This window comes from Cryphonectria parasitica (assembly GCF_011745365.1).
Source record: "Cryphonectria parasitica EP155 unplaced genomic scaffold M406scaffold_5, whole genome shotgun sequence".
Classification (NCBI taxonomy): domain Eukaryota; kingdom Fungi; phylum Ascomycota; class Sordariomycetes; order Diaporthales; family Cryphonectriaceae; genus Cryphonectria; species Cryphonectria parasitica.
Genome location: NW_024468913.1, coordinates 3,655,604 through 3,679,043, shown reverse-complemented (window position 1 = coordinate 3,679,043; position 23,440 = coordinate 3,655,604). Strand labels below are relative to the sequence as shown.

General features: G+C 53.8%; 6 protein-coding genes across 6 annotated transcripts; 4 read left to right on the top strand and 2 right to left on the bottom strand.

The window, feature by feature from the left end:
- Positions 1 to 3,106: 3,106 nt before the first annotated feature.
- Positions 3,107 to 6,053, top strand: M406DRAFT_236834 (PLC-like phosphodiesterase; the record flags this gene model as incomplete). The annotated part of the gene is made up of 5 exons (XM_040916044.1): positions 3,107 to 3,852; positions 3,895 to 4,339; positions 4,391 to 4,942; positions 5,033 to 5,136; positions 5,888 to 6,053. Coding segments are annotated over 5 exons (2,013 nt in total), but the record flags the coding sequence as incomplete, so codon positions are not given.
- Positions 6,054 to 11,954: 5,901 nt separating this feature from the next.
- M406DRAFT_322863 (uncharacterized protein) lies at positions 11,955 to 13,016 on the top strand. Its single transcript, XM_040919706.1, has 2 exons — positions 11,955 to 12,256; positions 12,321 to 13,016. The coding sequence occupies exons 1-2, from the start codon at positions 12,101 to 12,103 to the stop codon at positions 12,417 to 12,419; spliced, it is 255 nt and encodes an 84-aa protein (XP_040776024.1). The 5' UTR covers positions 11,955 to 12,100; the 3' UTR covers positions 12,420 to 13,016.
- Positions 13,017 to 16,857: 3,841 nt separating this feature from the next.
- Positions 16,858 to 17,313, bottom strand: M406DRAFT_234877 (uncharacterized protein; the record flags this gene model as incomplete). Its single annotated transcript, XM_040916004.1, has 3 exons — positions 16,858 to 16,947; positions 17,014 to 17,117; positions 17,178 to 17,313. Coding segments are annotated over 3 exons (330 nt in total), but the record flags the coding sequence as incomplete, so codon positions are not given.
- A 944-nt stretch (positions 17,314 to 18,257) lies between these two features.
- Positions 18,258 to 19,310, top strand: M406DRAFT_340542 (ribosomal protein S5 domain 2-like protein; the record flags this gene model as incomplete). Its single annotated transcript, XM_040921564.1, has 1 exon — positions 18,258 to 19,310. One exon carries the CDS (start codon positions 18,258 to 18,260, stop codon positions 19,308 to 19,310), a length of 1,053 nt encoding a protein of 350 aa, XP_040776022.1.
- Positions 19,311 to 19,499: 189 nt separating this feature from the next.
- M406DRAFT_70438 (uncharacterized protein) lies at positions 19,500 to 20,687 on the bottom strand (the record flags this gene model as incomplete). The annotated part of the gene is made up of 2 exons (XM_040925348.1): positions 19,500 to 20,193; positions 20,242 to 20,687. 2 exons carry the CDS (start codon positions 20,685 to 20,687, stop codon positions 19,500 to 19,502), a joined length of 1,140 nt encoding a protein of 379 aa, XP_040776021.1.
- Positions 20,688 to 21,405: 718 nt separating this feature from the next.
- Positions 21,406 to 23,317, top strand: M406DRAFT_278760 (uncharacterized protein). Its single transcript, XM_040918360.1, has 3 exons — positions 21,406 to 21,503; positions 21,579 to 22,681; positions 22,897 to 23,317. The coding sequence occupies exons 1-3, from the start codon at positions 21,430 to 21,432 to the stop codon at positions 23,241 to 23,243; spliced, it is 1,524 nt and encodes a 507-aa protein (XP_040776020.1). The 5' UTR covers positions 21,406 to 21,429; the 3' UTR covers positions 23,244 to 23,317.
- Positions 23,318 to 23,440: the final 123 nt, after the last annotated feature.

Genomic DNA, 23,440 nt, shown 5'->3' with positions numbered 1-23,440 from the left:
TGGGGAGTAAGAACTGCTAACAGCCGCTCCCGTCTGAAGTTAATGGACGCAGACGATGAAGAGAAGAAGACGGAAGAGCCTCAAGGATGAAAAAGTTTCGATGGGACGATCCTCCCATCGCTGTTGTATTACCAGAGAAGTCACTGCCTTGGATACCTAGGTAGTGACCATAACGAGAGGAATAAGAGCGTACATTGAGGACCCAACAAGCTGACTGAGCAGAATGTGCAAGTGGCAGCTAAGGTTTTCGAGAAGCCTGCAAATTCCTGGCTCGTCTCCTGTTCTACCCTTAGTGATTCACTGAGAATCGGCGGGGACTGGAATTTGGCTCGAGCCCAAGGTCCATGAGAGTTACATATAGCTGCCGTGTTCTACAAACGAAATGGCTAAAAGGAAGCCCTTATTGTACGTTGGGAGTGAGGAACAGCATCCGACCGACTAGCGTTGGGATAAGGCCTCCTGTTCACGCCTCTATGGTATTATGCAGTAGATGATGAAACAAGAGTATGAAGAGCTACAAAATTGGAGGATGATTGTAGTAATACTCTTTCGGCGTGCTGTTCGCTGTCTACTGTGAAAACCGGAACGTCTGGTGATGAAATCCTGCGGACGAAAAAGCAGATGCCCAACGACGTCACGCCCATTGAATCCCGGTCTTGTCCAAAATCCTCAACCAGACAAGAAACTTTTCCTTTTCGCAGCAGACTTTTGTTCACCGGGAAGAACACAATACTCGATATGTCATAAAACCATGCGATTCAAGGTTCCGTATCTTGAAGATCCTAAAGAAGCAGCAAGAAAAGTAAACAATACGAGATTGCGTTGATGTCGACGTCAATCCAAAAATAGAAAAAAACTAGAACCGGGAAATTTGACAAGGCCCTGTGACCCTTGTTTGGGTCTGTGCCAGGGCGGCGGGAACCCACTGCAGCAGCCGCACCTTGCACTGATTCCGGGGGCACCAGACGGCTGCTGCAGTATGCAGTCGGTGGCTTACAGTACATGGCATTTGCGATTGTGGTTGGATAAGGCGACGGACGGCCTCCCATATGGCTGCATCAAAGAAAAGACATGACGGCGAGGCTGAACCTTGGGAAGGGGAGAGAGGATTTGATTCCAAAGTGGAAGAAGGGACAGATAGCCTTGACAAATCCGAGGCTGATCAGCCCCGTGCGATAGAAGACGCCAAGGAAAAACAGAAGAGTAAGAACAAAAAAACAGATCAAACGAAATGGTAATGTGAGAAAAGGTCTCCAGAGAGAAAAGGTAAAGAGGTGGATGCGCTGCCCATTCATCCACACAGCACAGCTCCACAAGCGGTACGACGGCTCACACACGCGATGATGGTATTCCTGGAACAAGATCATCTATTTGTCTTGATCCGACTGGCGCCTCAAGGAATCTCCTCCCTCCTAAATTATCTTTGTCTGGAGACACAAGATTTGTTGAGCTGGGATCAGTGTCGCGGAACTGCCATTGCGCCAAGCCGGAGCTGGACCCCTAGACCCTCGTCCCCCAATCTGACATTTGGAGACAGATTGTCCAAACCTTAGCAGATGAACAGGATTGGAGAGCGTCTGGTCGTTTCTGGATGGATGCTCGTTGGTCAGCGCGGTGGCTATGCGCGGTCAGCCTTGACAGAGCTGAACACATTGTCTCGACCGAGGGAGCTCTTTGGGAGGCATGTGGCAGGTGCCACCACCAGGTCCAGGCTGGCGCATGTCTTAGTACCCCCCCAGGGCCCCCGTGGGATTCATCATGCCTTTCCTCTCTGACGCCCGTTGGTTTTGGTTCCTCGTCCTTCTTGGTTGTGGTATGGCTTTCTTTTATTCTTCTTTTGCCCCTTCCTTCCATGTCTCTTTGATTGTCATCTTCTACTCTCACTTTCTCTCGTCTCTTGATCGTATTTCCTCTCTTGCCACCAAACTTCACACGAACAAAACCTCGTGAACGAGTGACACCACCACCACACACGGGCCATGTCAACCTGCAGCGGCCGCCCAGAACCCCGGTAGCGAGTCGAGTAGCCGAACAGGGCCTGGCCTGCAGCCCCAGGACGCCCTGACCCACAGAGGGCCCTCCTGTTACCCATTCGCCAATCCGGCGCGCCGATCTCCCTTGCGGATCTCGCAGCTCGCAGCTGTCAACCCCCCTTAACGTTTGCCCTGTGCTGTGCCTTTGGGGGTGTTGTGCTTGCGTTTTTTGCGTGCTTTGCGTGCACGTTCGGGCGACGCGACACAGGGGGGGGGGGGAGGGGACGAGGGAAACAAGACACCGTACGGACCACCCCATCGTCTGCTTGTTCTTCTTGCATTCGTCATGGGTTGCCTCGTAAGTTTCCACGAGCATGCTCAAAGGGGGAGGGAGAAGACTTGAATTCTCTCTCCTCTCTCTTTCTTCTTTTCCAATATTTCAAGACCTTATATCGTGATCAATCCTTGATTACACAACATTCCAACTTTTGTCCCCCCTCTATTCTGTTCGCTTTTGCCTGCTCCCCCACGTTCCCTCTTCCCGTCCCGTCCTCCACCGTAATCTCGCAAAAGCGCATACCGCACTGTCGCATCTCGAAAGAGAGGGAAAAACAATAGAGAGACAGAAGCTTTGACTAACTTCAGGCTTCTTCCTCTTTCTTCTTTCCCTCCCAACACAGGGACTCATCCACAGGCGCGCCCACACGCACCACCCTGTGATGTCGCCTCGCAGGCGCGGCGCGGCACCACCAGAGAATACTGGAGCCACTACCAAAGTCGCATTGACGACCCAGAACATCCCAAGAATAGGCTCCCCGATACCACCGACCCCCGCTACCAGCGGCCCGCGGCCCAGCCCGCGCTTCGGAGCGCACACGGCATGGAAACACTTCTTCAATATGGTCGCGCTCGGGAGCGGGCCTACCAGCGCACAGCACGGTCATAGCCCTTCGCAGCAGCAGCACCAGAACCAGAACCAACAGAAGCACCAGCACGATCCCAAGACGGTCGACGATGAGGCGGCTACCACTTCCGACGACAACAACAACAGCCACCCATTGGCCGTCGACGAGGCGGATCTGTACCACACGACGACATCTGACCTGCCCTTGTTGAAAGACTCGACGCACAGGCATATAGAGAACATCTTTGCGGGGCTGAGAGGCCGTGCCGGAGACTACATAACGAGGGATCGTCTGCAGGAGTTCCTGGTCGAGACGCAGGGCAGCTTGGTGCGGCCCCTCGAGAAGGAGATATACACGCTGGGGGACTTTGTATACATTTGGCTGCACGACTACAGCGCGGCCCTGAAGCCAGCAGGCAAGAAAGACCTGTCGAAGCCCATCACCAACTATTTCATCAGCAGTAGCCACAACACATATATCGGGCTTGGCAACCAGCTGAGTGGTGAGGTCTCGGCTGAGGCCTACAGGTCGGTCCTGGAGAATGGCTGCCGCTGTGTCGAGATAGACGTATGGAATGGCGAGGGCTGGTCAGAGACACGACCCAGAACACCGAGCGGGTCGAAATCGCCACGCAACAATAATAACAACAACCTCAACTCCTCAGATCGGTCCACCTTCCCTACGCACAAGAGGCACCAGTCCAACATGTCCACGCTCTCCACGAGCTCTATACCGGATGCGGCGCGGAGCCTGGTTGATCTCATGGATCAGAAATGGCACGAACTTGCGGGAAGCGTGCGTGAAAGGAGTCGCAGCCGTGGCCGTGGCCGGAGGCCCAGCAGCAACGCTAGTGCCAGCATGAGCCAGCTGCACTTGACCCTCCCGCCGGCCAGCCACAGCACGACCTCGCTCGACAACGACCTGCTAGACCCCAACGACGGTGGGCCACCACTGCGTCATGTGAGGTCAGCCGAGTCCACCACGTCGAGAGGGCGCACGTCCCGGTCCGGCTCGAGATCGAGAGAGCCTAGGGAGCGGAGGATCGAGCCCGAGGTCACGCACGCGCACACGGTCCAGGGGCTCGGCGACGTAGGTCTGGCGGACCGCATCCCGTTCCGCCAGGTCTGCAGGGTAATCAGGGAATCAGCCTTCAAGACGAACAAACTTCCTGTCATTGTCAGCCTCGAGGTCCACGCCACGGGCCAGCAGCAGGACATGATGGCCGAGATCATGAAAGAAGAGTGGGGCGACCATCTCCTGGACAGAAAGCTGGCAGATTGCAACCCGGCGGAGAGGCAGCCTCGGCTGGAAGAGCTGATGGAGAAGATCTTAGTCAAGGTGAAGAGACCAGCCGCGGCAAGCTTCAGCTCATCCAAGGGCGGCACCAGCAGCAGCCAGCTGACTGTACCCCTGTTGCGCGAAGACGACGCCGGCTCCGACGACGAGCGGTTGTCCGTGGCGGTCGATCTCGCTGCACAACAAGGTAACAACAGTGCTTCTGAAGTAATCAAGAAGTCCAAGACGGTGATCGGACAGGCACTGGGCGAGCTGGCCATCTATACGCACAGCGAACACTTCAAGGACTTCTCCGCCCCTGGAGCCCAGTCTATCTCGCACATCTTCTCTATCGACGAGTACAAGATCCTCAAGCTGCACCAGACCAGGCACCAGGAGATGTTCGTACACAACCGCAAGTTCTTCATGCGCGCATATCCTCACTCCACACGGGTGAACTCGACGAACCTCGACCCCTCTCTGTACTGGAGGAAAGGTGTGCAGATGGTAGCCCTGAACTGGCAGCGATCGCATGTTGACGAGGCCATGATGCTCAATAGCGCCATGTTCGAGTCGGAACAGGGCTGGGTGCTGAAGCCCCAGGGGTACCTCAGCAGCGACGACACAAGATCGCAGGCCGAAGGTGGAAGGCATCGGGCCCTCAAACGCCTTCGCATCACGGTCCTGGCCGGACAGCTCCTCCCGTTCCCAGGAGAATCCGACAGCGACTGCGAAGCCAGCTCGGCATCCAGCATGAGCACCTCGGATAGCACCGGCTTCAAGCCATTTGTCAAGTGCGAACTCCACGTTGAGACACCCGAGGAGCGCAACGAGAAGAAGGCAATCAAGAGCGGACTTGCCCAGGACGGCCAGTACAAGCTGGTGACAAAATGCAGCGAGACTGAAAACCCCGATTGGGGCGTCGGCCAAGTCCTTGAGTTCCCACCCATCGCAAATATCGTTGAGGAACTCAGCTTCGTCAGGTAAGCCACGATGCTCTAAGCCTCCTGCGCGCGGAGCTGGACCTCCCCGCCTGTTCGGGACCGTGATTCCTCAACCCTTCACTTGATTACACCCACCCATACACTCTCCCATCTTCCCTTGCCTGGCTACATGTCATCATCGCGTATCACATGTGTCAAGATGTCACCAAGCGCCAAAGCTGTGGTACCCACTTTGGGAAAGCATCCCGTCTCATTTGGGGAGTGGAAAGCGGCCGCAAGTGTGCATCTGCAGGCCGTAACGGACCCCAATGCAGACCACCCTTTAGGCGAAAGTTTCCCTTTACGGCAGTCTTGAGAGCCTTGCAGTACACACCCTCCCCCCCAAAACAAGCTGACACCCATGGGGCGAGATTTGCACGCACACCGGCGTGGGGAGTGGGCAGGGAACAGCTTCAGTGAGCTGGTCGCAGGAGTGGTATGGTGAGACGTCGCGTGGGATGCCAGCCTTTCGCTGCGCTTCCGCTGAGAACCGCATGACAGACCTGTCATTTGCGTCTCCCTGCATGCGTTCTCTGTCTGGCACACCTCGGCTTCCCTACCCATGGCCGATTTCCCGATTGCGATTCGGTGCTGCTGTGTGACCATGCAACGTTGTGGTGGGCGTTGGCAGCTGAAACGTTCAACGGGCGAGGTGTTATATTTTGGGATGACTAACTTCCCCCTGGACGAATTCGTGCCACCACATCATCAAGAAGTTCACTATACTGATTCATTGTCTTCTGTAATACAGGTTCAAGATCGAGGACGAAGGGCTCGTGAAAGATAAGCTTGCGGCTTGGGCCTGCATCCGGCTTGATCGACTGCAACAGGGCTACCGATTCATTGATCTGGCAGATGCTCACGGGAAGCCTAGTGCTGGTAAGTTGCTGGTCAATATCGATAAGATAGTCCAGTGAGATTACAGCATCACGTTCATGCCGCACATCTTCATGATGCACGAGAGCTGTCACAAAATCAGCTCCCGTCCGGTCGAGCTTGCAGCATCTAGGCCTCGGCAAAAGGAACCTCTTGTTGGCTCTCACATGATCGGCCAGGTACGGGCTCGGATCCTCATCGAATCATCTTCGGCGTTGGCGCGAGGGATTTTCGCTTGGATGAAAAAGCCAACGGGACATAGCTCCGGCGGGAAAGATGCCGCTTGATGGCAGCCAGGGAAAATGAAGGACAGTCATATTTTGATTGATTTTTTTTTTTTTTGTTTTTTTTGTTGAGACGCCTGCAGCCTGCTGGCATACTAAATAGGATACCCACTGCAACAATGCATTCTCACGCACCATCATTCGATCGAAGGTGTTCTCCTCACCCTCACCCCTCCCCCCCCCCCGGCAAGTGTCATGTGGCCTGACGTGCAGGTCTTTTATCCGTGTTGTACCCGATCCGATCTACTCAAGTGCAGGGCACGATAATCTTAGTCAGACCTTACTTCCACTCCAGTGGCCTTGGTGGTCTCTGTAGAAACCAAAAGTAGAGCGTCTACTTGACTGTCGAAATCAGAGAAAGTGGTCTGGTAATGAAATTGTCGCTTCGAAAGGGGGGGGGGCAAGGAATTGGAAGCATTTGGCGACTTGTTCCGGGGGGCTGTGTTTAGCGACGGCTCCGAACCAGGACCTTTGATCTGCTAGAGGTTAATGAGAATGAGCTCTTAGTCTTTTTTTTCTTTCTTTCTTTCTATTATTATTAAAATAATCTAGAACACTGGCGCCATGGATCCTTGCTATTAAGTGCAAGGCGATATGGAGCTAGGACTGCACATCAAAGCGCGCTGAGTGTTTGTTGTTATTATGGTATTATGCAAGAAAAAAACTTATGCGCTGCAAGGCCCGAAGGCTCTCTCCCTCCCTTCAGGATGCTTGGATGTTGAAGCAAAGCCGCAAGTGCTTCGGAAACCTCACGTACGGGCTCTTATAAGTCTAATTGTTTCTTTCTTTGCGTAGAGTATACATTACAAAGAACAAACTGAAAGTTGGCTTTTGATGTTTCCTTCAGTCAATATTATAGGCCTTGGTCAAACTACGGTACAAGCTAGTGGTGGTGACTTCTTAGAAGCACGCTAGTAAGTCGATCGAATTCAGCCGCCGGCGCCCGTCAAAACCCGTGCAAACTTATTTGAACTCATCCCTGTGCCATAGGCAAGATGCTGCTGTGTTCGATGAAAGCGTGTGCCTGTCCAAGGGTTTATTTCTTGTCCTTGCCTTGGGCGGTGTGCGGTGAAATCAGCCTGTCAAGTGGTACAAATCAGCAGAGCCATCATCGGGATGCAAAACTCTATGTCCAAAGCCGTGATACCGAAATTTGAAGGGTGATAGGAGAGCCTCCTCGACTCTGAATCATTTTCCTGGCCCGGAAAAAAGCCCTCCGAGTTGAACAGCGCCAGGCTACAGTATGCTAACATAGAAAGTCGATCGCATGCTACCTGTCTGGCTGATTGTAGTCGCACACAGAGGAAGAGAACAGAAGGCGTGAGTGCTGCTGCCTTTTTTTTCCCCTTCTCTTTCTTTCGCTGTTTCTTTCTTTTTCTTTTTTTCTTTGTGGGCTGATGCCCGTGGAGCAGTCTTTCAGAAGACGACCCAGCTGGCTGGTACTGTAGAGTGCGACATTGGCACGGCTACGATCCGCGGATCAACCAACGAGCCTCCGCCTCTTGCGAGCATCGGATCCTCGCCGCGGAAGGAAGAAAATTACTCGAGAGGGGTACCTGTTTCTCAACCTATTGCTCGAAACAACAATGTCTCTCGTCTCAACAATGGGACGACTACGATGAAACAAAAAACAATGACGGAGCGCTGATGATTCGCGAGTGACACCCTCGGCCGTAATAACATGGCCGTCGTTGTTTTAGATGCGACCGGGGAAAACGGAGTGAGCTGCTTTTTTTACTCTTCACTGCACTGCAGTGCCATCGTATCGAGTGGGTCGATCCTCGCTGCCTCAGTCGCGGCAGCGAAATATAGACCCACGGTTCGCTCTTGGTTGGGCACGAATCTGACCTGTCATACTTTTGATACCTGGTCTCGCAGGTCGCCCCCAGAACCGTGATATCGAGATTGACCTGATCCGCACGAGTTACGTCTCATATGGCATTGGCCCACCACAACGCAAAATAGGGATGAAGAGACGGGTTCTTGGGCCGCCAAATCCTCCCCTCACAAGAGCAGACGCCACTCCGTTCACATCAACTTATCGAAGTGCAATGCTTATGATCACGCAGACCCAAGCAACTCCCGCCTCCAAGGAAGAAAGCCTCTACGACCTCGCATGTACATTCTGCTTGGGGCCACCCACGCCTCAGCCGATGCGGAGACAATGTTGTGTTACCTCAATGAGTTGAGGCTCTGCTCTCGGACAATTACTCAGCCGCACATGGCCGTGCCTCTTGCAAATAAAGGATTGAAAGGTCGACCAGCGCCTGTCTTGGGACATTGATGAGAGTCGCAGTGGAAGGGTTCTCATATCTCAGATGTGCGCACAATGGCACCCTCCCTGACAAATCTCTGATTCCTTTTTCCTTCTTATTTGGGAAGTGGTCGTAATCATGTGTTTTGAACTTCTTGTGTACGGTGGGGCAGCAGGGCGCCACCACATTGGGCGCCTTGATCATCCCGTGGCGAGAAAAGTAAGGCCAAGTCAAATATTCGGTGAAGTCGCAGATTCAGCCGTGTCACCATGGCGGCGCAGGTATTGCTTTGCTGGACAACAATTGACCCTGTATGTAAACCCGCCGATCTTGACCTTGTATAGACAAATCGGTATGTGCTGAAGACACCTCCGATCCCCGAAAAATGACGGTGTGGAGCGATGAAACCTCAAAGTTCGGCTCCAGAATGCCTTGCCGGCTGTCTTGGCCGGCCGCCGCGGTTGCTCCGTGCGGTAAGGTCCGAGCGAGTCTTGGGCCGGGGCATGAGATCCCGCTCGGGGGGGAGGGTGGATGGGCTGGTTGATGATATGGGCCACGAGGCAAGGTGGTGTTGTCGGTGGAGAATATCTGATTATCAGTGTCAAGGGAGCCATCGGACCAGCAAGGCACGAGTCGGCTCATCCGAAATGAGCGGACATGAACGGGTATGGGTGAAATGGGTCTGCACGATGAAAGAAGTGTCAGAGCCATATTGAGGAGGGCCGGGAGGAGTGCGCCACAACATCGGCTCGCATTCGTATGACGATGCTGTGACGAGCTGGGTAATTCTCCGGTCTTGGGTGAGTGGGTGGCGGCGGCTGCAAGGGCCGCCAAACGAGAAGCGAATGTGTCTGTCCCTCTGCCATGCACCGAGAAAATCTCGGAGAGCCTGCTTGACCGGTTGTCGATGTTGACTTTGACGAATGGGGGAAGATGCCGGAACAGGAGGGGGAAGAGGTGTGTCGACAGGCAGGGCCTTGAAGAGGTTGTCTCTAAAAAAAGAGACCGAAACAAGAGTCGTAGTCGTAGCGTATCGCCCCGCAGTAGACCGATCTAGAGAGGTCATACTACGTGGTAGAATCAATGCATGGTGGAGACAATATGATGGCGGGACGGCATCGTTTTCGTACAGGTGCTGTTGATTCTGTTGATGAGAGGCGGTGAAGGAGATAGAGAGAGAACTGGGTTGATGGTGTCTTGAAGGAATGGGAAGGAGAAAGGAAGAAAGAAAAAAGCAGTAGCAAGGTCTGGGAAGAAGCATATGGGCAGCTGACCTCATGGATGGTTCAAGGATGCTGGACGGGCAGGTGGTTGTGAGGGGCTGAGGCTGGAAGGCGGCTTCCCTTTTTGGTAACTTACAGAGGAACAACTAAAAGGAACAACTGAAAGAAACCAGATTGATGTCCAAAAGCCAAAGAGAATGCATTAGCATTTCCCCCCTTCTTTTCCTCCCTCATGAGGAAACCCAAATTTTGACTTTTCGCCATGAAAACAAGAGAATTGCCTGAGTGATATTGCCCCCCCACACCACCACCACCACCACCACCCACCTTGTGGTCATGTATCCGAAGTAAGGAGTGAAACCTCGCGGCGAGTTGGCTCAAACAGGCGGCGCGATGAAGGGGCTTGCATGTAAGGATATGCAAAATGTGAGATCTGATGAACCTTTTGCCTTTAACACTAGCCTGAATCCGACTACGGCGCAGATCTAACCATGCCTTTTTCTTTCCCCTGTGCCAGAAACTCAGAAGCCGCACAACCCCATGAAAGAAGGCCATCCCACCCCAATTGGTCGGATGCCGCGGGAAAGTTCACCGTAAATCACATCTGACGTTAGCCATTGTCCCTTCACTTCCGGTATTCCGCGGCGGCTAACTGATCATGTTACTGCCGACTTGGGTTCCTGGGTTCGTGTGGTGAAAGCTTCTTGGGCCAGGAAAGTGTTCAGCTGTACTTGGGTATATATTCAGTGCGGTCCACCTTGGCCAGGGCGGATGAATAAAAGCCAGGATAACATGGTATAGTATCCACAACCGCTATGATCGTCTCTCTCTCTCTCTCTCTCTCTCTCTCTCTCTCTCTCTCTCTTTTGCTCTCTGTTGATAACAATCGCATCAACAAAAGGCCAACCTCGGCGCAAGGAGGCAAACGGGGCGAGGGCCGGCAAGCAAAGTACTAGAGCTGGATTTTGGATGTTAGTAGGTAGCAGGGAACTCACTCACATGTACGATGAGACGCATCTCTCTGCTGAAACCGCCTGGGGATCTTGGAATCTTATTACATCTCTCGCTCTCCCCCTCTCGCGGGAGGGGAAAAAAGATGATGAGGATCGAAGATCGTTAGCGCAGGCAAGTCACCCTAACACACATGGCATAGCACTTAAGCCACTACTTGGATGAGTAAGTGCTTGGACTGGGTACCCATGTTCTTTGCATACAGGGGCTACCTAGGTACCTTGTGAGCAATTCAGGCCCCATTGGCCACCATGTGAGAAACACAGGCACTGGCAAGGTGTACATCCTGCTACTTCTATGATGCCCAGGATGCAATCCGCGCCTCTTCAATCTCCACACAGATTCCGATCATGTCTTCAAAGGCAGAGCGCTCCCTGCTCCAACTTAACCTCATCGTCTGGGCTTGACTTTGTGTTCTTTTTCTCTTTCTTTTCCCCAACTTGTTTCTGTTTCTTTTTCCTTTTCCTGTGTTGTTCCTTTTCCTGCAGCGCAGCAGGATCAACCTCGAAAAGTCTCACCAGAGGGCAAGGCTGCCCATTCATCCTGCTCCCCACCCCTTCTTCTTCGGCGACCATGGGGTTCCTAGTTGAGACACGGTTTTCTACGACAGAGCCAAGCCCAAGGTCGGCATTCCAGTAGTCTAAACCGGTCGAGTGATGCGGTGTGTGTGTATATGTGTGTGTGTGTGTGTGTGTGTGTGTGTGTGTGTGTGTGTGTGTGTGTGTGATTGCGTGTGTGTGGTGTGTGTGTGGTGTGTGTGTGTACTAAACTCTACGTGTATGGCCCTGGTCTGTCATAGTATGTTGTACAATATGTACGACGACCAAGGTATCTATCATCTCCGTCTTCCCTCCTGCGCATGGGCCTAAGTCGTCTGGGCTACACACAACTGGCCGTCAAGAGACCCAACGTTGCTTTTTGGGCTGTGGTACGGATGAGAAGACGGCACCATTGACCCTGACCCGTCGAGCAATACCACCAAAGCTTGCCTTTCGCTACCTCGCCGTGCCTCGCTGCTTCGACTTATCGTCTGCGGACGGGGGCAGATCCCTGGTCGGCTGCCCTTTTGCGAAGAGTATATAAACTCCATCGCCGTGCCCATACTCTTTTCTCGCTACCTTTCCCTTCTTGCACCCCCTTCTCTCTTTCTCTCTCAACCTCCATCCTAAGCTACTCCAGCAAGAGAACCTCGAAGCACTGCCCACAGCCAAATTCCCTTCTTATATCGTATCTTGTCTCCTTTTTTACGCACCAAATCTCCAGTCAACAAGTCAACCAGCGTCTTATCTGCTTCACACTCTTCAGCCCCGGCAAAATGGTCCACCCTATGATCCCACGCGACCTGGCCATCAACACTGTTCCAATGCCCTCTATTACTATTACCACCCCAGGGCCCCTCCTCCCTATGCCGCCCTCTTCTCCTCCATGCCCCGACCTGTCGTCCAGCGACCCAAATGTCCGATCTCGGCCTGTACGTTCTCTTGTGCCCCCCTTCCTTTGTGCAAGTTCAACAAACCTCTGACCTCGTTCCACAGCTTCCTGGTGTCCGCTGCCCTACCTGCGCCCAGGCCGGCAAGGAGTCCTGGGTGATTCCCGGCCGTGCATGCAGCACCTGTGGCACGCCGTGCTTTTAGAGTTCCTTAGGGACGATAATCAGCTTTTGGGAGCCTGGGCGTTTGTCTCACTACGTCGAGTCCGGGACGTACACACGCGCACACCGCAGGTACACACACACACACACGCAAAACGCAGTACCCCTTTTGGGGCGGGAATCCATGCCCTTAGTCTTATTCTGAACGACATGCCAACGAAAACAAGGTTGCTGCCGTAGGCGGGTTTCACTTGCAGATCAATCGCTTGCTTTGTTCACGGTACACTTCAGAGGTTGAGGCTTCACAGCATCCGTTCTACGATGAAGAGCTTTTTCCTAGGATTGTTCTCTTTTTCTTTCTTTTCTCTCTTTTCTTCTTCTGTTCTTTCAACTCCACCCGATTTCCTCTCCCTCACGGGAGCAGTGTGAAGCATCAAGAGCTGCCATTCGTTACTTCTCTTCTTATTTTCAAATGTCTTGGGATGGCGTACGGCCAAGGGGGGTTTAAAGGGGACACAGAAACCAGGCTGTATCTAGAGAAAAAAGTACGGGGACCCGCATGAGGGCTTGGAAGGGCTGAATGGAGCACGGATGATTATTTTATTCTCTTTTAGATTGAACACGGAATTACTTGTCTCTGAACCTTTTTTCTTCTTCCTCACACAAACCGTGATCAGCCAGGAAGGGAAACACCTCGAGGCCTGGAAACCAACCCCCCCCCCCCCCGCCGGGAACCCTTTTCTTCCGAAGACTTGTGTCTACCATTGCACGCCTTTTGAGGAGTAGAAACTTTTCAACCAACCGGGTGAACAAATGCCAAGCAAGCAGACTGACGTCTGCGGTGCGACAAGATCTAAGACAGCTGGCAGGCAAGGAGGACATCTGACAGGTAAGACACGCTGTGCCACATTACGATCTGCCGCCCAATGTCCTCCATCCGAGAACTTGGTTGGCCCGCAAAAAGAACCAAATCCACCACTCGCCAGCCCTACACCATTAGGCTCTTGTTGCACTTGGGCAGCAGCAGGGAAGAAACAACGCGGGAGAGAAGAGAAAAGAAGCTTTTCAATTCTTGTCCAACACGGGTCCCGCCCCGATGATCAGCTCATCTGCCGTCCGCCCCAACGGCAAGGGGTAACCAACACAAGCTCTCCCGACTCGGTACGAGGAAACGCCTCTTCTCGCCAGATTTTCCCCTTCGCGTCCTCGAAAGGAGAAAAAGAGGTAGAAGAAAAGAAAAGTGCTCCACTCTTCGGCTACCAGCATCTGCCAGCCACGGGCGGTTCGAGTCGAATGATCCGGCTGGCCATCCTTGCAGCAGGGAAGAAAGAAAGGAAGGAAATGGGGAGGCTCGTCGGTATGCGGCGGCCCTTCTTTCGCGGCTCTGGAAGTCGGTGAGCATGCCACGGGACGAACCCTGGAGCCGAGCCTGGTCGGGTTTCTGAGACAAGTGTTCAGATCTGGTTTCTGATTTGATGAATCGCCGCGATATCGGAATCAGAAGTACAGACCAGGGCGCAGACCTTGCCAACCACGTACTCTACCCTTCCATCCGGTGTTTCTCTTAGCTTCGCGAGAGACGAAAGACGAGCCCTGCCCTTTGTGGACGACCCTCATTCGAGCCCAAGGTGAGACACAACCTGGCCTCCCGACTGGAAGATGCAGCAGTGCTCAGGCGGGTGGTGATGTGGACTCAAAGGCCTGCCGTGCCACGTCGTCGGTCGTTGACGATCATTGTCTTTGTTTTCTTCTTCCCGTTGGAGCCCAACCCTCGTGTCCACCAGGCAGCTCCTTGAACCTTCAACCACCCCGTCTCAGGCATCATTTTCTCTTGTCTCAAGAAGTGCCCAAGCTTTTGGTCCGTGTGCCAATCATCAACTAGCTCGTCTGCCGCAAGAAAAAGCTCTTGTCCGATGTCACATTTTCCCGAGCTTCTTTTTTTCTCGCACCTGATCTTAAGCACACGGAGCTTGTCTTCTCTCACTCGAGTGTCCTCAGGTCAGTTCCCGCTCTTTCCTCCGCTCCAGAAACTTCAGCGCCTGGAACGCCACCAAAATTCACTTCTGACCAAAAGAGAAGATGAAGAACAAAAGCAATCATTCTCAATATCAGTAGTCCACAACGCCCCGCCGTGGCTTGTATTACTGAGACATCCTCATACTCGCCACTTACCGGGCCGACCCAGTCGCCCGTCTCACTGCATGCATTCTCTTGGACACGTCGTCATATCCGTCACGCCGAGATTGAGGCAGTGCAAGCTCTCAACTTTTGGCAACCCCCCGGGGGTTCAAAAGTCTGGTCAGCCTCGGGCGGCCACGGCAGGATTGGATGGCAACCCCCCAGCACTCGTCACCGCCGGCGCCCGCCGTCTCGGCATCCAAGCCACCACTTGATGTTGGCAGACCACTGAGAAATCATGAGAGCGGGAGGGCATGAGCAGAAGGGCGCGGCTGGGAGGGTGGGTATGGTGGAATGAGGTTTCTCTCAAAAGTACGGGCCACACCATTTCGCCCCGAGTCCTGTCGGCCGTAATTATTGGTTCTGCAGTCAGGGTCATACGTCCAATCCAGCGTACTGTTGCTATTGTGAGGAGGATCGTATAGGGGGTTTGTTTTTCTCGATGGGCCGAAAAGTTCAGCTGGCAAGGAGAGCTGGGCGCCTATATTTGAAGAGCTCAGTGGGTCGGAGGGGTCAAGACGGTCTATTCGTTACTTCCTTTTTTGCTCTTCTTCCCCTGCCCTTTTCTTCGGTTCTCCTATGACCCTGTTATTGCCGCCACGTCGAAGATGAGGCAAGAGACCATCCTATGACGCAGACCCACGTCGCGCGTTCGACAGCTCTTGATGATTCCTTAGGCTCGTTGCAGGGCATCCTTGAGCCGATAGGATGATCGTCCATGAGCCTTTTGGAACCCAGCCCCTCCTGACATGGGTATATGATTTGACTTCGTGGCAGCGGGATGAGGCACCTAGAGGCGGTCAATCTGTCAAGCAAGCCCTGTGTGAAATGTTAGGATAACCCACCTGCAGTCATCACATGATGAGAACCCCCCTGGGAGAAGGCCTGCCCAGTGGTAGGCAACGGCTAATTACGATGCAGGGACGGGAAGAAGCAGCCGTGTCCGAGATAAGCGACGCGAGGCGAGAGTAGATTTCCCGCACGCGGGAGAGCCTCATCGCTTCCCAACGCCAGGCTCCCGGAAAGAGGGCCGGCTTTTGTTCTTCAACATCATGGAAGACCTCAGGTTTTCTCACTTTAGCCGCCAGAGTTGTCGTCAGGAAATGAAGAAGGGATCGACGCCGCCACGATTTGAACCATAATTCTCAGGCACAGCTGAGTGGCGTTGGTATTCCTTTTTTTCTTATTTGTTTCTGCCTTTTTTCCTCTTCTCTCTTTCAGCCCGGCTTCGATTGAGCAGTTAGCGGTCAGCCTGTTTCAGCAGGGGTATACTCAATACGGAGTTGAGTATATGAGATGAGAAACATTAAACGCAGAAGAAAATTGGCCCAAGGAAACAAACCAATCTCTTTCTTCTGCTCACGAGACCACACACAGGGCGTTTATCGACGTGTCGTTGAGAAGAGTGAGCATTGGCGGCTATACATAAGATCAGCCCAGTGGGTCCTTCCTCCCCCTCCAGCCCTGGCATATGCCCCGACTGGTCCTTCCCCCACTCCCTGGAGCCCAGTCAGCAAAGTGGCCCGTGCACACCGCACTCAAAAAGCAACCACCGAAATTTTTCTTGCTAGGGATCAAAACTGTTTCTTCTTCTAATCTTCACCTTCATCAGCTCTCTATTGTTGTCACTTCCTCACGGTGTGAACCACTCGGAGATGATCCGATAGATGGACGCACCCATGTGAGACACGCTTTGCGATACCGGTAAGCCTCACATATTCTTTGTTTTCTTTCCTCCCTTTTTGTCCCCTCAAATCCACTGTGGTTCTTTTGTCCCCCTGGCGCCCTCCCCCCCACGCTCCAATGATGAGAATAATTTGCGATTGATGCCGCCGGGATGGCCCGCTCGCCTGCGGTGCTATATCTCGCGGTCAAGTGATAGTCAATTCTTACATATTCTGAGAGAGCATCCCTCGTCACGTTTAGCGCTGCTTCAGTTGGTCTCATGGGGGCTTTGCTAACTGACTTGGCGTGAGTAGATTAATTTGCTGTGAAGGGCGTTGTTGACGACGACTAGAGAGGGGTAGAAGGTAGGAGGAGTCTGTTGTATGTGCTCTTCTGGCACTGGCACACAGGCTTGGCGCCGCGCATTCGTAGTCCAGGAGTTGAGAGTACTACCATCGTATTGAACAAATAGATAGATAGGTTGTCATGATGTTGAAATACAATTTTATTGTTCCCCATGAGAGATCATGCAAATTCTAAGCTCTAAACGCCATGCTGTGTCGTTTTGACACCCAACCGATCGCCGTATTCTTTGTGAAATCATCATTTTACATCTTCTTGCCGGGCATGTTGTTTCCGCCCTTCTTTTCCAGGATGGCCTCCTCCTCTTGCCTCAGCTCCTCATCAATCTTGGCGCCCTTGGATGGCTCGTTGCCGTGCATCTTGGCCTAGTACCTTCTTGTCAGTATACAAGGTCTGCTAGTGTGTGTGATACTTGACTCGTGAGGACATACTGGCAGGGTAGCATCCTTCTTGGACAGAGCAGTCTCCCTGTCATCTTCTGGCTCGCCCTTCTTCTCCTCAGCAGCCAGGCGGTTGGCGATGGATCGTTGATCCTCTGTAACAGATTGTCAGCACTGGAAATTGGTTGCTACTGGAAATAAGGCTTGTGTCTTACTGGAATCTGTGGTGATGTGAGAGTTCTCCTTGCCCTCCTCATAACGCTCTGGGGCTGGGATCTCTGAGTTCTTGAGGTTGCGCTGGTCGCCAGCCTCGTAGACTGCAGAGTTTCCGACTGAAGAGGTGCCGTGCATTGTAAATTTTTTGTAGTGTGGAATAGTGTTGTTGAAAAAGAGTCGGATCGAATGATTGTGTTTGGTGGTTTTGAGAAAGATGTCGAGATGGATAGGAAAGGACAGAGGGATGAACAGACACAAACGTACAGCTTTGTGTATTGATATATTCATCTACATTCTCTTACATACGTCATGGGCCCATATATCTGAAGAATAAACCCTTTTTAAACGCTCACACGTTGTAGCCTTTCGTCATTGCAAATCAATGCTATCAAGTCTGAGGTCAGAATAGATTGCAACCTACACTGGATCTCAGGCCCTTATGGAGATTTACGTCATACGCAAGGCGAGGCAAACTGATCGCCGGGGCAAATTGTCCGCCAGCCTGCCACAAGCTGAACAACGGTCAGCTTACGAAATCGAAAATGAACAAGAACCTACTATGTAGTATCTCTGGCGTTAAATCCTGGCCGAGTTATAGGAACAATTTGTGAAGTAGGACCTGGCTCGGAGCTGGCTCCTAGGACGCAGACCTTAGATTCTTTTTGAGTCTCAACCGTCTTTCAGAGAGGTTTTCCGCAACTGCAGACGTCACAGGAGTTGCTTGGTGACCTGGGAACGCCCTAAATGCCCGAGCTTCAGTGTCATGGCGGGGTAGCTCAGGGCCTGCATACCCGCCAGAGCCTGATTGGATCAACCCCCACCAAGGCTGAGGACAGAAAAATCTCAGAGCCTCCCACACCAAACGCGCTACCGTAACACAACAGCGCAGCGTGCACATCGATCATCGTCACCACCATCGAGATCTCACCACAACAACGCAAGACCAATTGATCGACCCACCTTCCTATAATTAAATACTATAACCCTGATCTCGACGACACAAGGGCCTCTCCCCAAAGAGCCATATCCTTCCTGCACCCCTCCCCCTCCAATAAATTAATCCAATACAACCAATACAAATGGCCACCGCGACAGCCTTCACCCCGTCCACCTTCGCCAAGCTCTCCCCCCACCCCTTCCTTCTCGCCAACCTTCAGCGCCCCGACGCAGATGCGACCACTCCACCTTCCCGCGCCAACGGCCGCCGGCCAGACGAGCCGCGATGTCTGAGCGTCAACACCTCGTCCCTTTCGCACGCCCACGGTAGTGCGATGGTGCGCGTTGGCGACACGAGCGTTATCTGCGGCGTGCGCGGGGAGATCCTGCCGGCGACGCACATCCCCCAGTGGCGGGTGCCCAAGGGCAGGGTCGAGCGGGAGGGGATGACTGCCGACGAGCTGAGGGAGGAGGGGGCCAGGGAGATGCAGGACTACGACCTCCTTGTGCCAAACATCGAGTTGGCGACGGGCTGTGCACCGCAGTTCCTACCGGGCGTGCCGCCTAGCTCGCTCGCGCAGACGCTGAGCACGAGGGTATACAGCCTGCTCCACAACGCCGGGGTGCTGAACACGGAAGACCTGAGAATATGGTACGACCCGCCTGCGCCGGCGGCGGAGCAGGACACGATGGGAGATGAGGGGGACGAGGCGCAGGTCGAGGAGCGCGAGGTCAAGGCCTACTGGACACTGTACATCGACGTGCTGTTCATCTCATTTGACGGAAATCCCTTCGATGCGGCGTGGGCGGCTATACTGGCGGCACTGAGAGACACGAAGCTGCCAAAGGCGTGGTGGGATGCCGACCGCGAGATGGTGCTGTGTTCGAGTAAGGAGACGAAGCCGCTGGGGACCTCGGGCCTGCCTGTGGCCTGTACAGCTGCCGTTTTGACGAACAGGGAGCAGGATTCCGGCCAGGGCGAGCCCAAGTCGTGGGTCCTGGTCGATCCGGACCGCGAGGAGGAGAAGTTGTGTGACGAGAGTGTTACGGTTGTGGTGGATCGGACGGGTGGTGAGACGAGGATACGAGGGATCTCCAAGGTCGGAGGAAGGTTACTAGGTTCCAAGGAAATACGGGAGATGGTTGGCGTAGCAGAACGCAGGTGGGATGTGCTCTCTAAGGAGCTTTCCCAATGAGAAGGAGGTTTTTGTTGGAAACCACGCTGGTCTATGGCGTATAGGTTGCGAATGATACCCTAACACGAAAAAGAAGAAAGAAAAAACACAATATACCAACTTGTACAACAAGTCCTCTCCAGAGTCTAGATGTTTTATTGTGTCACGTACATGTCTTATCTATGTCTATACTCTTGTGCTTTGATCTAGTCAGTCTGAGATCTCTGTCCAGAACCTGATAGCAGCATCCGCGATCTCTGATCCCTTCACAAAAGCCACCTCATGGCCACCATCCAACACAAGCACCTCTACAGCATCATCGTCTCCCAAGATCTTCCTCATGTCAGGCACGATCTGCTCTTCCGTGACAATCGGGTCCGACGAGCCCAGGACCAGAAGCATCTTGCCGGCGAACAGGCCAGGCAGGCTGCTATCCTGCCGTCTTTCCGCGAGCCGTGTCCTCAGCCGCGCCCACTCCTCGTACCGCTCGTGGATGGGTCCATAGCGAAATGCGCTCATCACGGCTGGTATGAAGCCCACATGATGGCCAAGCTGCCACGCCACGACCGACCCCACCGTGATATCTGGACGGCTGGATACGAGCGAGGCGTGATCGAAGTGGCCACCAGCCTGGGTCTTGTCCTCCTTGGCAGGCTCAAACTGTCTCCTGACGAAATACTGCAGCGTCCACTCCGGCAGCCAGCCTCGAGAGTACAGCACCCGCGTCCGCCAGCTGTTCCCGCTCGCCCTCATCAGCCCGCCCGGCGCGATCAATGTCACCGACCGCACAGCGTGCGGGAACCAGCTCGCAAACTCAGCCGCCAGGCCACCGCCGAACGAGTACCCGATGAGGTGAAACCCGCCCAGCCCGCCGCCGCCGCCGCCGCCGCCGTCCCTTCTGTCCCTGTCGGCGTTCCCGAACCAGCTCACCTCCGAGCTGGCGAGTACGTACAGCATCTGGCTGACGTACAGCCTCTCGTCGTGGTCGACCTCGGCCGGGTCAGGCGTGTCGCTCCACCCGCGCCCAAAGTAGTCGAACAGCATCACGCGGCAGCCCTGGGCGGCGAGACTCTCCGCGAGGCTCGACAGGGCGATGCAGGGTGTCGACATGCCGGCCAGCAGCAGCACGCGCTCGCCCTGGCAGGGGCCGAACTCGAAGACGTGGATGGTGCCGTAGGGGGTCTTCATGGCGCGGCTTCCTGGGAGGACATTGGGTGGATAAGGGAGAGAGGCGAGCTGGGAGGGGGAGAGGGTCCGGAGGAGGGTCTGCCGGGGCGAGGGGATGATGTCAGTCCTGGCTTGAGGGGGCCGGCGGAGGAGGAGGGGCCGGATGATCAGGGCGGCGGCTACACATGCCAGTCCAGTCGCCAGCATGGGCCTTGACGTGAGGGTTTCCATCTTGGCGAATGGTATAGGTGGTGACGACGCCCTGTCAGGCGGGAGGAGCTGCACTGTTCAGAGCGATCAGACGAGATGCTCGGAACGGGGCAAGCAAGAAGAAGCATTAGGTATACAACATAGCACGAATGAGCTTCCAATTGGCGAATTGCAGCAGCCTAGTGTGCCGAACTACGCGCATAGGTGTGCTGTGAGTTTGTTGATAATCATCGGTGAGCATTGGCCCGCGGCTCCGCAACAGGCAACGAAATAGCCTCGGGCAAACGCTCTTGCGTCTTGCGAAGTGATTTTTATTTATTTATTTGAATTTTATTCTTTTGCTTCCGCTCCGATAGAGGAAGAAAAAATGTCTCGACCGTTCGAACCGCTCTAACACGTTGATAATTCAAGAGCAGTAGATACAAGAGGATAATTTCAATCTACCGCTCAACATGAAGCTGCCTAATGAAAGGAAACTCCGTTCAGAATGTTGTTGTCTATGTGGGTAAAAGGCAACTGTACCTGGTTGAGCGGGGTGGTTGTTAAGAAAGAGAAGAGAAGAAGAGAGAGAAAAAAAAGCCAAGTGACTTTCTTGTCGACGATTGGGCCTGAGTGGGGTTAGGGTGAGGAGCTTGGGCCACTAAGCAGGCATCCTCTGCTGTCAAATTTGCAGAGCCTCTTCTCCAAGGACGGCTCAATTTTCAACGTCTTCCCCTCAATACCACCAAAGCCCCTCTCCGTCGAGAGAGCCAACACTCTTGACATGGAGTCTCTAAGTGACACAACCTGGGACGCAGTTATATGCGGTACAGGTCTGCAGGAGGCTCTTCTGGCATTGTCAGTGGTTTCTCCCCCTCCTTTCCCCAGTCCCAGAAGCCCATCTAACTAACCCAGTCCTTCACCTTGATGAAGAGCCCTGTCCCGGTCCGACAAGAAGATTTTGCATATAGACCCTAATGTATACTATGGGGGCGCGGAGGCTGCTTTCAGCCTGCAGGAGGCCGATGACTGGGCGTCCGTGACAGCCAGCGCTCCGTCAGACTCGTCCGCCATCTTCACGGGTGCCGCCATAACGCGACCGCCAGAGTCAGCACCAGCTGGAGCCGGAGCCGGCCTCTCGAACCCACGAGGTTACGCTCTCTCTCTATCCCCGCAGATTATCCATGCCAACTCAGAACTGCTGTCCCAGCTTGTCTCCTCCCGCGCCTTCCGACAGCTAGAGTTCCTCGCCGTCGGCTCATTCTTCGTCTTGAGGCCGTCCTCCCCAAGACCGATCCTCACGCGCATCCCCTCCACACGCGAGGATGTCTTCTCCTCCACAGATCTCTCCGCCCGCTCCAAGAGGCAGTTGATGAAGTTCCTCAAGCTGGTTCTGTCATATCAAGACGAGCCTACGCTTCCACAGTGGGAAGAGTACGCGGATAGACCCTTGGCCGAGTTCCTGGGCGACAAGATGAGCCTGGACCAAGAGCTGAAGACGTATATCATCACCCTGACGCTGTCGCTCGATGGGTCGATCAGTACCAAGGATGGTCTGCAGACGATACACCGGCATCTGACGTCCATGGGCAAGTTCGGACCTGGTTTTGCCGCCGTGTATCCCAAGTGGGGTGGCGGCTCTGAGATTGCACAGGTCGGCTGTCGGGCTGGTGCGGTCGGTGGCGGAGTCTACATGCTTGGTACCGGCCTCAAGAAGCTGAGGAGCGAGGGCACAGGGGATGGGCTCACAGAGCTGGAACTCACAGACGGCACAGTTGTCAAGACCAAGTTGCTTGTTCGAGGACCTGAGGAGGCCTCTGTTGGTCAGTCTACCAAGACGAGCAGGATAGTGGCCATCATCGATTCACCCCTTGAGGCCTTGTTCGAGACAACAATGGAGGGAGCTCCCACTCCTGCCGTGGCTGTCATCGCCTTCCCTCCTGGGTCTGTCAAAACGGATTCCGCAGCCGAATCCACATGTCCAATATACGCCATCGCTCACTCAAGCGACACAGGCGAATGCCCTGCTGGACAATGTAAGCTCAGCACCCCCATCCCTCCCGACTCGATGATTCCCCCTCTCATTCTCGCGTTGCATGATGAAAAACCATTCAAACAACCTTATCTACATTGCCTGAGCTTCGGCTTTGACGTCAAACATGGATTCTGACAACCTAATCCCCCAATCTTCCTCTGTTACCTGTCCCTTCCTCATCCTAATTCGCTGCTGTTACTGACCCCAGCCTCCTAGGCGCGCTATACCTGAGTACCATTCACACAGTAGAGTCCAAATCCCTCCTCGAAAACACAATCACCTCCCTCTTGTCCGCTCTTGCCCCCGAGCATGGGACGGCGCCCCATTCTCTGTATCAGCTTTACTACGAGCAAAAGGCCAGCACCAACAGCACCATTATTGATGATGGCCAAGTCCTCGATTTTCCTACGACCCCCGCCTCCCTGAGTTTTGACGATGGCATCCTTGGTCCCGTCCAGCAGGTCTGGAGGAAAGTACTGGGCGAGGCAGCACAGGACGAAGACGTGCACTATATGGTCTTTGCTGACCGTGAGGGAGTTGGTGATGAGGACGACTACGAGTGACAGTAAGATACAGTTTTATCACAGTTATAGTGCGGTTTACGACGGCATGAGTGCATGAAATACAACGAGTTGTCAAAAATTTACTGGATAATGTTATCCATCTGATTCCTTCCGTCTCGTCCAATTTGTTCCACCGCCTTTTTTTTTTTTTCTTTCTCTTTTTTTCTTGATTCGTATTCTTCCCAGTCCGACGTTGA